This window comes from Euprymna scolopes, chromosome 12, assembly GCF_053919585.1.
Source record: "Euprymna scolopes isolate OS-2025 chromosome 12, ASM5391958v1, whole genome shotgun sequence".
NCBI lineage: Eukaryota > Metazoa > Mollusca > Cephalopoda > Sepiida > Sepiolidae > Euprymna > Euprymna scolopes.
The window spans coordinates 97,748,561-97,764,571 of NC_136493.1; the positions used below are offsets into that span (position 1 = coordinate 97,748,561).

The 16,011-nt window shown below is 35.1% G+C and overlaps 1 protein-coding gene across 1 annotated transcript in view; it reads left to right on the forward strand.

The window, feature by feature from the left end:
• The window catches only part of LOC145291438 (serine/threonine-protein kinase 16-like), a 49,134-nt gene that overhangs the window by 12,517 nt on the left and 20,606 nt on the right, over window positions 1-16,011 (forward strand). Inside the window, exons 3-5 of the mRNA XM_080137281.1 lie at window positions 4,684-4,924; window positions 11,278-11,417; window positions 14,243-14,363. Of these exons, the coding sequence (XP_079993407.1) occupies window positions 4,684-4,924; window positions 11,278-11,417; window positions 14,243-14,363 (502 nt within the window). The remainder of the gene's footprint in view (window positions 1-4,683; window positions 4,925-11,277; window positions 11,418-14,242; window positions 14,364-16,011) is intronic.

Here is a 16,011-nt window from a genome sequence, read left to right on the forward strand (position 1 = left end):
GTGTCTGGTCCTGTTGTGATGTAAAATCATAACTGAGCTATAATGCCGGAAAGCCAGAGCCACCTCACACATACACACTTATATAATTATCAGACAGGCAGTCAAACACCCTCCCACACCCCATCCTTTTAATGCCCACGACCTGAATCCTAGTGAAAATGATCCAGATGTATGACCTTACCCACATCCCAGTAAGTCTTTTTTTCTTTCTCTCTCTCTCTCTTTCTTTTTTGTGCCATTTCCCTTCCCAAGGTAAGGAGAAATTAAATGAATTCCAACAGGAACAGTGTGGCGTGAAACGAGGCCACATCTGCAGACAGCGCTTCAAAAAAAGACATTCCAAATTTAGCCGGCTTAGTGAAAAGACACAAAGCCTTGCATCCTATCAACCACACTATAATGCGGATCCACAGCATATCAATCCTAACCACTGCATGTCCAAATCGACTCCCAGGAATGAGCCTGAGGAAAAAGGATGAAACTGATTGCAGACTTTGTCATTGCACAGAATTGCAAAAGAACTTAAATCTGTTTGAATTTCAATCGTCTCTACATGTAATGATGTACACAGTTATAAAATCGCTAAAAGAAAAGATGGATACCTCAGCCTACATCATTTAGATTGGTTAACTGCCAAAGTTTACATCATGCGATGCACAGAGTTGCAAAAGTCAAAACTTTGGGAAGAACTGACTTTCCGCTATACTGCAAGGAATTATTTGCTAAAGGACAGACAACGGAAATATCTACTGAAGAGGGACAATAATAATCACATTGAGAAACGGAGAGAAGGGAGTGATTGATACCTGCATTATATTGTTGTGCACAGAGTTTTAAGAACTATCCTTATCCTTACATCATCATCAACGCTCTGATCCCCAACTGGCATCAATTGTGATGGATGGCTCTCATCTAGGTGAGGCCCTGTGTTTTGACAAGCTTCTGGGTTTGACCTTTACTCCTGATCTGAAATGGAACACGTACATCAAGTCTGTTGCCAAGGTCGCTGGAAAGATGGTGGGATCCTTCTACCGCTCTAGAAGATATCTCATTACTGATGCAATTCTCTATCTATATAAAAGCCAGGTACGTCCAAGGATGGAATACTGTTGCTATATCTGGGCAGCAGCTGCTAAAAACAGCCTATCCTGCCTTGACAGAGTACAAAATATACTTCGTGGCTTAGTGGGGGATGCCCTTTTCTCTACCCTGCAACCTCTCTCCCACAGAAGAGACGTTGCGAGCCTATCCTTGTTTTATCGTTATTTCCATGGCAGGTGCTCGTCTGAACTCCAATCTCTGGTCCCCCCTCGCCAATCTTTCACGAAAAACACCCGTCTAGCTGAATCCACTGTCAAAAGTTTCCCCCACTCCTTATCTGTGCCTAAATCAAAACGCGTATTCCATGAACAAAGCTTCTTTCTTAGAACTGCACGCCTGTGGAACTCTGTTCCGTCTGCCTGCTTCCCACCGGACTACAACTTGGATGTGTTCAAGTCCAACGTTAACAAATTCCTAATGAACCGCCCCCTTAAGTAAACACTTCATCAAATCTCCACACTAACGTAATGTACTTGCAATAACCCTTATCCCTGAGTGGCTTCCGGGCCTTGATTAGTGGTGATCACTGTGTAAAAAAAAAAAAAAAAAAAAAAAAAGGACATGTTATTTCTTTTGGATGTTTTATTTTATCTGGATTACCAGCTAAGAATTTTTGTTATATTCTACTATCCCATCCCCTTCATCCATTCCCAGTGAACAGCCAATTCAATATTATGACGTTCATGCTTAAATGTTTTCTTTTTAGGCTTGAGAAACTTTTTTCTCATAATATAAAAAAAAAAAAAGACGTTTCTTGTGTGTTCGCCCCCACTTCTCGGCTCATTGAGTATTGTATGAACATTTGTTTTCAGGGAGATTGAACCTTATGTTGTAATAAAAAAAAATAATTTATACATCTAAATCATTAGTTGTTAATATGCTTTGTCATTTTTGTCATATGCTCCTTGTGATTATTTCATGAGATTGACTGATCAGAATTAGTCATATGTCACTAAGAGGCCGTAACTCTTACAGCCGACACATTGCTGTACATTTTATTTTTATTTTTTTTTAATTAACACGTTACGAGAATGTAGGGAGCTACTGCCATTTCATAGAGTTATACATTCAGGAGACTTTGCTTGATGTAAATTTCTCCTGGCTTGTATTGTAATACTGTGCAGTTCTAGAAGATTCACTTTCCCACGTTTTACTGTCTCCTTTTAAGAAGGGGTTAGTTTATTGCTAATTGCCTGAGGCGTACCTACTGGAGAATGTGGATGAAGCAGCCCAGCTGTTTATTTTTTTTCCTCTCTGGCGCTAACTCTTCAAATCTCATTTTCTGAGTCTTGTCACATCATTCTGATGCGGAATGGAGATAAATATCAGGAGTAATCTGAGTCGGGATGAAAAAATAAAAAAATTTCCCAGCTGAGGATTTTTCCTCCATACTCTAAGTACAGAACAGATACTACACTTAAATCATAGTCTGCTAAAACTGAACTGTCTTTCTGTAAACATCCTGATATAAGAATGATTTTTTACATCATTGGATAAAAAAGCTTTCATTACATTTTGAGGGTTTCTTTTTGTTTTTATTTTTCGTTGTTTTTGTTAAAAGGGGAGATAAAGAACCATGGAGGGTGGATGTTATTTTTTATGTTGTAAATAATTGGAGAAGGTATGAACTTTTTTTTTATTGACTTTGACTATCGGTACCATCACTATAAATAGTCCTATATCATCAGTACCATCACTATAAATAGTCCTATATCATCACTATAAATAGTCCTATATCATCAGTACCATCACTATAAATAGTCCTATATCATCAGTACCATCACTATAAATAGTCCTATATCATCACTATAAATAGTCCTATATCATCAGTACCATCACTGTAAATAGTCCGATACCATCAGTACTATCACTGTAAACAGTCCGATACCATCACTATAAATAGTCCTATACCATCAGTACCATCACTATAAATAGTCCTCTACCATCAGTACCATCACTATAAATAGTCCTCTACCATCAGTACCATCATTGTAAATAGTCCTCTACCATCAGTACCATCATTGTAAATAGTCCTCTACCATCGCTACCATCACTGTAGTCCTGTAGTGAAAAACTTAAATACTTCCAGGTCCTTTTTGTAAGAGGATAAAATGAAAGGACTGACATTCTTATAGCCGTGAAGACAACATCACTAATAACAAAATCATTGTCCCTCCCCTAAAATAAAAGAACAGATCTATCATGATCTAATGCTGAAATAGTGTTTTTCCATAGGGACTGGATGTGATACAAAATGGATTTAACGCGGGGGGATATCAAGCTTTTCAAAAATAGGGTATTCTGAATGAGTCAAAAATAAAAGTTGTGCTAATCAAGAAAATTATCTCCTCTTCTGACTGAGAACAGATACTAAACTTTGATCATGAAGCCACTTGATGTAAGGAGCTAAAAAAATATCACTTCAAGATCAAAAAAATAAGTATTATATGGATAGATCCTGACCCAGAAATCAGCAGCAAGTCTTCCCCTTTCGTCAGAAATATTGCTCATGGAATGCGAGGACTAAAGGATAAACTAAAGGAAGCATGTTACCAAAAGTAAACTCAACGTCCACTTTCTACTTTTCCTTATTTATTGGATGAGTAAATTATACTTCCAAATATAAAAATTTTTTTTTTTTATTTTATAAATTAATTATAAATTTTTTTTACTCATGTTCACCCCTTATTAAGCATATCGCCCCTTGGACGTAAGGGGCTACTATTTGGGGCCATGTCTAGGAAAGATTAACAAGATTTATATTACATTTAAACTTCTGCATATCAGTACAGCCAGGGAAGCAGGCAGCAGGAAGTGAATTCAAAAGTCTAGTTGTTCGGGGGAAGAAACTATTAGAATAGAAAGCTTTCTGGCATTTAGGGACAACAACAGTGGAGGGGTGAGATCTTATTGCTTAGCGGATTTGTTGGGGATATGTACGTCGAGTGGGGGGGGGTACAAGTGCAACAAGTTTGTCAGAACACATGCCATTAAAATATTTGTAAAACAGCCACAGTGATGCAACATTGGGGCGATGGGACAGGGGCTGGAGCTTAGTTGATAAACTGGGACTGATTAAATTGACAACTCTTTTTTGGACTTTATCTAAGAGGGAGAGACTGGTAGATGCACCAGCCCAGATGTGGCAACAATATTCCATGCATGGGCAAATGGTGGTCTTGTAGAGGTACGGGTTACTTTCAGGTGTGAGTAGTCTTCTAGCTCGATAGAGGGAACCCACCTTCTTTGCAGCAGCCTTTGCAATGTGTTCCAGTTCATATTGCCTGCAAATGTTAGGCTGAGGAGTTTGAAGGTAGAATTCTCAGGTAGGATGTTATTTGTCATGGATATAGGCGTTTGGAAAGGCATCTTGTAATTGTTAAAGGAGAGCAGCTTAGTCTTACTAGCATTAAATGTTACCATCCATTTGCAGCCCCATTCCGCTGCGGTCTGGAGGTCATTTTCTAACGATTCTGCCATTGTCTTGGATTTATGTACATCTGTTTTTCTCTCGTGCATGTTATAGAAACCAATTACAGTTCATTTTTTATAAATGTCTTTTTTTGTTTTATTCTTTTTCAGAGGTTTCAGTTATGTTGATCTGATTGAAGATGCTCGCAGTCACAAGACATTTGCTTTAAAGCGTATAAAGTGCCACTCAAAAGAAGATGAACACGTTGCCATGCAGGAAGTAGAAGTGATGAGGTTATTCAGACATCCAAATTTGATTCCATTGGAAGAATTTGTGTTAGTGCCGGTCGGCAGGTATGCAAAAAACACAGACATGTGCAGCGAGATGCATATTGTCATGCCTTATTATTCAGTAAGTATTTCTTGTGTGTGTATATATATATATATATATGGCGATTAACTAGCTCTACCTACGTATTGAGCACTTTTGAAGTAAATACTTAAAGTTTACGCATAAATCTATACTTTCGTATATTAAATTTGTGTGAGTAAATGAAGTAGTTATATATATATATATATATATATATATATATATATATATATATATATATATATAACAAATCACACTAAGTCCTGGGCCTGAGATATATATATATATATATATATATATATAAAACAAATCACACTAAGTCCTGGGCCTGAGATATATATATATATATATATATATATAATCTGAGGTTACTATTTTCCAGAGGTAAAGTATCCAATGAAGTTTAATGAGGTTAATACAAGACTGCTCAATACCAAAGTAGGGCAAGGTATATTTTCTATTTGTTTTTACACAAGCAGCAATATGTTGCTACACAGTCATGAGCCTGTTGTGCGCACAATTATTTTGATCCTAATGTAGCTATCACTAGACGTCACATCCTTAATATATTATCTAGCATCTTCTCTCCTCTTCTGACGAGAAGCATTAGGCTTCGAAATACCATAGATTCTTTTACCTCCCCTATATATCTATATTCAAGCAAACATTATTAAATACAACGGAGACACTTTGCTTTATGATTCTTTTTTTTTTTAATTTTCCGATTTTCCGTATATTCTTTTTTATATCAAAAAAATTCTTGAAGCGTCATATATTAGAACTCATCACCCTACTATAAATAATATTGCATTAAAAAAAACCCAACAATGTGTTAAAATATCTTGCATAGCGCATAAGGTACGAACTTTGCCAACAGTGCCAACGAACTTGCTGATTTTAATACTCAAATTTTTAATCGACCTATATTTTTAATCGACTTCTCATCGACTTTATATATTTTAACTTACCATCACTTAACGTGGTTTAATGTACGTTTTATTTTTCACTTTTTAATTTCCGTTTTCGCTTCTTCGCACTTTTACTCCCTCAACACCTGGAAATGATTCGTGGATGACTCAAAAGCGCTCGTGACAGTAGCAGCTATGGAACCTATATTAATATTTTCGATTTTTATATACAAAAGAATATACGGAAAATCGTAACATTATAAAAAGGAATCACAAAGCAAAGTGTCTCCGTTACATTTAATGTTTGCTTAAATGAAAAAATGCTGCCTAAATATACCAATTTCATATATATATATATATATATATATATATATATATATATATATACTTGTTTATTGTTATATAAACATGCTCACATCCCGCTGCTACAAATAGCCACTTGTTTCAATCAAACAACAGATATCATCAGGCAGCGACTTGACTATTTTGAACTTTTGAATAGTCAAGTCGCTGCCTGATGATATCTGTTGTTTGATTGAAACAAGTGGCTATTTGTAGCAGCGGGATGTGAGCATGTTTATATAACAATAAACAAGTATTATCAGCTCTTTTTATTGAGCACTATCTAACAACCTCGTTGAATTCATTAGTCCATTACTTTTGAATATAAAAAAACCCGAGTATATATATATATATATATATATTGCACCTCTAATGAATAAAAATTGATATGATTTTTAAGTACTAACCTTCAAATAGTATGTGCCTAATCAGATTATTAGTTTACAAATTTCAGTTGTTTTAAGTGAAGTGTAACAAGCGGCATGATCATGTTGACACACTGGTTCTCTCGTTAGATCACCAAAGTTAAGCAATGTTGAATGTGGTCATTATTGAGCAGGGGTAACCATTTGGAAATACCAGGCACTGTATGTAGGAGAACATTGACATCTTCCTGCAAGAACTGCAAAATCCTAACGTTGTAATCTACCTTGGGAACTGCTTGTGAATTTTATACTCCCACTAGCAGGGAGACTCGATGTTGCCCAGATTGAATGATCAACAAATGTTCCACACTTCCAATGTTTTTATTGTCATTGAAATCGGTGAAATTGCCCATTCAATCAAATTGATTAATTGCCTGCTCTAGTCGGGAACCTACCATGGTGCACCGGGAGGTAGCTCACATACCTTCCAGCATTGGCTTATTCTTCAATACATTGTAGTCTACATTGCACTGTAGAGAACCTACTGTTGATTTAATGAGATTATTTTTATATAATGACTCGATTTAAAGTTTAAAATGCAAAAGTAAAGTATCATGGTTCAATTGTGTTCTAAACAGAAACATTCATTTCGAACACATCCCTGTTTTATCAAAGGGCTTAATATCGATCTTTTTATACCAAGCCTTTCTGTTTGTGCGGTGGTAAAACTTCTCAAATATACTTGTGATGTTAGGCTGTATAAAGGTGTTAACTTTGGTCAAAATTGGACCGTTGCTTCTTTTATGTAATTTTTTTCGATTATCAGTATTCTGATAGGCAACTTATCTAAGAACACTCTCAGACGCATGAAGTACATTAGCATGAAATTATAAAAAAGTCCACCCAGCCATTTTCGAGTCCATAGGGAACGAACTCATACGCGCACACATACACACAAAGTGACTTTTATATATATGTAGATATATGAATAAGTTATGAAAATATATGGCACTTAAGCTGCACAGAATCTTCTGCATTTCACCCACGTAGGGTCATCATCAGGCTAAAATGCAGGAAGCCAGCTCAACCCAGGTAGGGTGAGCGCCACTGGCATATATGTAAAGCTATTGCTATAAATTTTCAAAATAATGGAAGCATCTTAATTACTTTCTGATGAGATAAAATACTGTTCAAGCAAATTAATAAGTGTTATTTGGACTCTGTTTTGATGAAACAGCGATTACGAGGTGGTATGTTAACTTTAAATTTTATTGTACAGACATAAATGAATAATCAGGTCACTCAAGTTCAGTAGCTGTCCCAGAAAATATTGCAAAAGGCCACAAACCCGTTTTGGTCAATCATGAATTGAAGTTGTGTGGGATAGCAGAGGAATTGAAGATATCAGAAGGAAACTGTGTTCATCATTTTGTATGAACATTTGTCAGTGAAAAATCTGTATTCAAAATGGATGCTGTTTTCTCACAGTCAAGAACAACAATTTGGAACATTGTTTGCAACACAAAAGTTTTTGCGTCATTATGTGACAATGGATGAAACATGGATACATCACTTCACTATAAAATCAAATCAGCAATCATTTGAGTGAACAGCTGCAGGTGAAAGCTGTCCAAAATGACCATAGATGCAGGTTTTAGTGTCCATATTTTTGGATGCACAATATTTTTTTTCTTAATCAATTATATTGAGAAAAGAACTATCAATAGAAAATATTACATGGCTTTACTTAGAAGTCATTAAAAACTGACGCAGATGAAGAATTAAAAAAGTTCTTATACCAAAATAATGCATAGTGTCGCAAGTTGATCGCAACGATAGTAAAACTATATGAATTGCATTTTGATTTGCTTCTGTACCCACCCTATTCTCCAGATCTGGCCATCAGCAATTACTGGCTGATTGCAGACCTCAAAAGAATGCTCCAGGGAAAGAGATTTGACTCCAGTGAAAATGTGATATTGGAAATTGAGGTTTATTTTGAGGATAAAGACACAAATCGTTCTACAGAAAAAAACATTAAATTATTAGAAAAGCATTCAAATCTGTGTATCATTTTGGGTGACTATGTTGACGATTAAAGTCTAAAAGTTGTTTTATTGATAAGGATCGGGACTTATTAAATGATGTGTTATGTCTATAATATAAATCTCACCTGTCTGTTTAAATGTATGTATGTATAAAACTTTCAACAGAGACAACGGATTTTCACGATCAGTATCATTTTGAAGCTCTACCCTTCAGATGACAAATATCGAAAAATTGACTAAAAACGGTAATTCCTTCACCCTCAACTGGGCAGTTTTCTACAAGGAGGGGGTCTCTTTTTTTGCCGATATTTTTGAAAGTCATCCCCTCTTTTCGATTGACTAGCCTTAATTTAAACCTTTGCCACTTCCAGTTTGGCAATGGAGGCAACAGCAATGACGTCACGTTTTTTTTTTTTTTTTCACTTTCTTTTCCTCCTCGTGGTACGGCTTCGAGCTTGCCTAACTACCTACTACCACTTTTTTTTTTTCTTGCTCAACACACACCTCCAAACACCTAGATAACACCGGGCACCCAAGCTAGTTATTTTTAAGTTTGGCTGTTTCCTTTACTGACAGTGGGATTAAAATACCAAATTCATCTTCAAAATAGAAAAGCCGTAACTTACCAATCATGTGTAAATATACAAAAGCCGTTATTTTAGTACATTTTTATTTTTTTAAATTTTCAGACACTTTTTTTTTTTTTTTACATAGGAGTCACCACTTATCGGGGCCCAGAGGCTACTCGAGAATAAGGGTTAAAGCGTGTACAATGGGACAATACCATAATTGTTAGTAGAAATTTGGTAAATTGGATTACTTAAGGGGAACGGCTCATCAAGAACTTGTTTACGTTGGACTTGAAGACGACCATATTGTAGTCAGCTGGAAAGCAGGCAATCGGAAGAGAGTTCGATAAGTGTGCAGTTCTAAGAAAGAAGCTTTGCTCATGGAATCTGTTTAGGTTTAGGCACAGATAAAGAGTGGGGGAAATTATTGACAAGTGTTTCTCATGAAAGTTTGGCAAGGTGGGGGGGGGACCATAGATTGGAGTTCAGACGAACACTTGCCATGAAAATAACGATAAAGCAGAGACATGCTCGCAATGTCTCTTCTGTGAGAAAGAAGTTGCAGGGAAGAGAAAAGAGCATCCCCTACTAGGCTAGGAAGTCTATTTTGAACTCTGTCAAGACAGGATAAACTGCTTCTAGCAGCTCCTGCCCAGATGTGGCAACAGTACTCCATCCTTAGACGTACCGGCTCTTATATAAGTAGAGAATTGCATCAGCAGTGAGATATCTACTGGATCGATAAAAGGTTCCCACTATTTTCCCAGTGATCTTGGCAACGGATTTGATGTAAGTATTCTATTTCAGATCAGGAATAAAGAGCCATTCATTTCAAATAATGCCAGATGGGGATCAGAGCATTGATGATGTAAAGATAGAAGCTTGGTTTTAGATGCATTAAAAGTAACCAGCCAACTCTTTCCCCATTGTATCACATGCTCAAGATCAGAGGAGAGAGAATCAGAGAGAACTTTGTCATTTACAGCCTTTGATGTGCTGCCATAGCATAAATATCTACGAATGATCTAAGGATGTGATTTGGAAGATCATTGATGTAGATGAAGAGAGTTGGGCCCAGGATGAACCCCTGAGGGACTCCAGCATTAATACTGTGAGCTTCTGATTTCTGCCCATCAACCACTACTCTTATGAACCTATCAGAGAGAAATGATTTAATAATTAAGACATTTCCAGCTATACCGTAGCTGGAGAGCTTGTGAAGTAGACTTTTATGCCATACTCTATCAAAGGCCATTGATATGTCAAGAGCAATTGCCCTAGAAAGGAATCCCATCAAGAGATTCGCTAATCCATTGAGATATAACCGTAAGCACATCTGCTGTAGATCTAGCAGAACGGAAACCATATTGCATATCACTAAGAAGGTTATTTTTGCTGAGGTGGTTGACTGCTTCTTTATTTAACTTATTTTATTTGATTCTTTTATTTTCTTTATGAATCACTTTGATTTTTATAAATGTCAGAACTTTTCCATGAATTGATGAGTTTTTGTGCTTTAAATATCTGCAAGCAAAGATGGAAAAAATTTTTTTTTTTTTTTTTTAAATTTAAAAAAAAAAAAAAAAGTTTAAAATTCTGTCTTCCCTCTTCCCCACCTATGTCAATCTTGTCTATTTCCTACAAAGATCCCACATGGCTGAGCTAGCCAAGAATGGATACCCTCCAAAATTTAAAAGATAAAGATTTGTTCATTTTCTTTTTGGAGCACTTTGTTCTATAAATGTTTGAACTTTTCTATGAATTAATGAGATTTTACAAATTGGCTTCTCTGTCGCAAACATAGGAGGATAAAGATTTCCTCTTTTCTTTAATTAAAAAAAAAAAGAATTTAATGTCTGACCCCCCCCCTCTCTCGGACACCAATCTTGTCCATTACCTATAAATGACATTAAGTTTACATGTTTAAATAAATGGCTGAGCTATGCAAGATATGTGTAGCTTCTCAAATTTAAAAGAAAAAAAATCTTTTCTGTCTCTTATTAAAAAAGATGTGTATGCAATTAACATAAGATTAATTAAGTAGCATATTATGATTGATTTTAATTTTATTGGAACTGAATTTAAAACTGCTGAAAATAAGAATGATGATTCACAAAATATTTGAGTTCTTGAAAAATAAAAAATAAAATTTTTCTTTTCCAGCGAGGATCTCTTCAAGACAGAATCGAACTGTTAGCTCGGAAAGGAGACAAAATTCATGAAGATAGACTGTGGGACGTGTTCCTCGGTATTTGTGAGGGGCTGAAAGCCATGCATGTTCACAACCCCCCTTACGCACACAGGTATTGATTATCGAAAATTGTCATCTTAAAATTGATTGCATAACAAGGTATCACAAACCAACCTAGTTTAGAATAGAAATGAGTAATTATACTGGAATTCCCTTTAATTCTAACTTCAAATATCTTTTACATTTTTTAGCAAAAATTGGATGTAAATAAAATTTAACTTTTATTTGTTATAAACGTATCATTCTTTCTATTGTGTGATTACTAAGTTTCTTTTCTGGTCTCCATATTTTTGGCTATGCAAGGTATTTTGTTAATTAATTGTCTTAAAAAAAGGAAGAATTATCAATAATGAATATTTCATTATTGGTGCACTTAAAGAGATAGCCCAAAAACTGCCACAAAAAAAAAGTTCTTTCTCCAAAATAATGCAGTGTGTCACAAGTTAATTGCAACAATGGTAAAACTATGGATTGCATTTCGAATGGCTTCTGCATCCACCTTATTCACCAATCTAGCCACCAGCAACTATTGGCTGTTTGAAGATGTCAAAGGAATGCACCAGGGTAAAAGATTGACTCTAATGAAAATCATATTGGAAACTTGGGCGTATTTCAAGATCAAAGACAAATCGTTCTAAAAAAAAAAAGACATTAAACGAGTCATTATTAGATTTCTTTTCTAAGCTATTTCAAATTAAGTTACTATTTTTTGTCGTGGCCGATGCCACTGTTTTTCAAATTTAATGTTTGCGATATTGTGTATGCATGTATATAAAGATAGTTTCATCTTTAAAAAAAGGCACTTGTTAATATGGTTGGAATTAAATACAGGTTTTAACAACAAACCAGTAGAATAAGTGGCTCAATCAGCAGCAAACGGTGATCTGTCAGATTCAGTTCCTGATAGTAATGATTTCCTGTTTTAGATCGCTTACTCTTCTGGTTTTGTACTAATTTCTATTTATTAATTTATGAGATAAAATTACAGAATGGTTAACAAAGCCCACTTTTTGCCATGTTAAGAATGGCATTCTAAATAAAAAAGGGACATATAATAAAATGTCTTTTTTTTTAATAATTTCTTTTACAAAAGTAAATAAGAAAACCATTCTTAACATGAGAAGAACTTCAACTATTCTGTATTTTCTCTTAACAATTTAATAAATTTGGAAAACTGAAACTCTCAAAGGAATTTATTTAAATTGTGCATGAAGTTTTAAGGAACTGAATCTGACAACACCGTTTGCTGCCGACTTTTAGTCACTTACTCTTCTGGTTTGCCATTTAAAGTTATCATTTCACAAAAATGATTCTAATTAAAAAAAAATTTAGTGGATTACATTTTTGCTTTATTAAAAAATTGGTACCTGTCTGGTTTTACATGGTGATTTCCTAATGGATTTACTATTAAAAGTAAAATCTAGATTTATATCTGACATTATGAATCATATTAAGAAGATCCAATGTGTTAACTGTTGTTGAAATACAATGTATATAAACAGTCAAAGCTACACTTTTGTGTCATTTTTTTTTTTTTTCACATTCTTTTTTTATTAGAGCTAATGGGATTTTGTCAAATGTTTACATGAATTTGATCTAATAATTATTGCTTCAATTTGATCAATTTTCATTTCTCAAAAGTTGACATGATACGTTTCTAAAGACTTTTCACTTGTTCAAAGCCTGCGTTTTAGTTATACACTGTGACAATTGACTTGTAGGCCAATAACACTAATGGCGCAAAGTTTTCTAACTTTGAATGATCATAATTTGATGGCTGAAATAAATTTGGCATGATTGTTTTGTAAATATTTTTGTGTACACGCAATAAAAGTTTTAAGATAGTAAAAATAAAATTTTAGTTTAGGATACCGAATATAACTTTCGTCTCTCCCTAAAACAAGACCTGATCTGTCCGATTCCATTTTTTTTACATGGGCCCACACGATCCCATATCATGATTTGTAGTTGCTAATTGTTATAAAGAAGCATATGCTCATAAGAAAAATCTAAACCAAAAGGATTAAATTTATGTACTTTTCTTCTCCGTTTGGTATTGGGATGTTAGTAGTCCCTTCTTGTTGGCAATGCTGCTGAACTGGTGGATTGTCTGTCATGATGTTTTCTTAGTATGTCAGTTGACAGTACTTATACATACACAGGCTTCTGTGAACTGAGATGGTGTGGCCTCTGTTCAGGCATTTTTATAACCTGGTTGGGACGACTTGGGGAAAATTTGGGCGCGGAGCATTTTGGTTAGTCGAAAAGAAAAAAATTTTTTTTTTATTTTTCAACTGGAACTTACACTTAATGTCTGTCCATATCTTGTAACTTGGAATCCTTGTAAATTGTGTAAGAAGATGCCAGAAAAAATAATTCTCCATTATTTTTTTTAATCATGTATTAATATTAAATTGAATAATAATTTATTTGCTAACAAGAATTGTTAATATGATTTGTTTTTTTTTTTTCTTTCTTTGGCTAGCACATCAGTTGACAGTGCTTCTACGTATATGGGTTTTTGTGAACTGAGGTGGTATGGCCTCTGCTTGGGCATTTTTATAAACCCGAGATGGCTGTTGGTTGGCTCAGGATGACTTGGGGAAACCCAAGACCTGATTTGCCTATTCCATTTTTGATCCCATATCGTGATCCATGTATCTTATTTGCTAACCATTTAAATATAATAATCATTATATATTAATGTCTATCCATACACTGTAACTTGGAATTATTGTAACTTTTGTGAGAAGATGCCAGAAAAACAATTCATCATAATTTTTTTTGTCTCACAAAAATGTTTTTAAATCCTGTATTGATATTAAATTAATTAATATCTTATTTGCTAACAAGAATTTTTAATTTTTTTATTTGAAGAGATTTGAAGCCAGCCAATGTCATGTTTGCTGATGACAATTCGCCAGTTCTTATGGATCTTGGTTCCGCTGCCCCTGCGCGAGTGGACATCCGGACGATGCAAGAGGCACGGTCTTTGCAAGTAAGTTCTGCTGTGAATTATCTAACATAACCAGTGGAAATCCGACTGGAAACTGCCTGTGAATCTAATATTCTCTTGATACTTTCTTCTTTTGAGGAAGTCATTTCAATCCACCTAGGGTAAATGGCATACAAACAAACAAACCCAACACGCACATACACGTGTGCACATAGGTCGTGTAACGTATTTGAGGACAGTTATGTATACAAAAATGACTTTTACAAACAAATGTCTTTTTAACTGAAAAATGTTTTTGAGGATAAGAATAAGAAATATTGTTTTGTAATTTTATTTAATAAGACTGAACAACAAAAGCTAAAGTTGCGTGAAGAGGTCTTTGTTGCTGTTTTGTTTATTAAATTGTTAGGTGAAAGTATAGAATAGTTACAAAACATCCTCCTCAAGTTACGGCTTTCTAAATAATGTCATTTTATCGTGATAACATAGATGTACAATTACCCTAATTCATTGGGAACATTGCCACAGTATGCTCTTTCTCTCTCTCTTTTTTTCTCTCTCTCTTTTTTTCTCTCTCTCTGTACTGTGCTAAAAAACAATTCAAACCTGTCAGTAAATAGAATAGAATAATTACAAAACATCCTCCCCATGTTACAGCTTTCTAAATAATGTTATTTTATCATTGCAAGCACTTGTGCCCCCACAACGTGAACACCCTCGACAGCTGCAAAATCCCACCCCCACACTGTAGAGATCCCTAGATGTAAAAGATCTTTCTACTCCAGTAGTTTCTTCCCCAGAACTGCTAGACTTTGGAATTCCATTCCAGGTCACTGCTTCCCCAACTGTACTGACATGCATAAGTTCAAGTGCAACGTGAACCAACATCTCGCTGCCCTAATCCCTACATAGTTCCCCAGTAGATGTTTCCCCTGATAGTAGCCCCCTACACCAAAGTGGCAATGTGCCTTGTTTGGGGTGAAAATGTAATAAAAAAAAAAATAAATAAATAAATAAAAAAAATGATAACATTGATGCACAATTACCATAATACATTGAGGACATTGCCAGGGTATGCTCTCTCTCTCTCTAGTGTGCAAAAAAAATGATATCCTGTATCTCTACAAAGCCATTATTCACCCATGCATCGAGTATTGTTGCCACATCCAGACTGATGCATCTACCACTAGTCTATCCCTCTTAGACGGGTTCCAAAAAAGAGTCTCAAATCTAATAGGTCCCACACTATTAACATAGCTCCAGCTTCTGTCCCATCACTGGAATTTTGTATCCAGGTGCTTGTTTTACAAGTATTTTAATGAAATGTGCTCTGATAAACTCATAGCACTTGTGCCCCCTCCACATAAATACCTCTGATTAACCTAACAAATAGCAAATCCTACCCCTTTATTGTAGAGATCTATAGAGACTCTTCTACCTGAATAGTTTCTTTTCACGAAATGCTAGATGTTGGTATTCCTTCCCTGTCTTTTGCTTCCCTCACTGTACTAACTTGCAGAAATTAAAATGTAATGTGAACAGATCTTGCTGCACAACTCCCCACATAGTGCTCCTGTAGACATCATCCAAAATAGTAGCCCCTTACATCCAAGTGGCAATATGCCATGTTTGGGGTGAATAATAAGAAAAAAAAAAAATTACTAAACAAATAAATAAAAAGAAGCCTCCT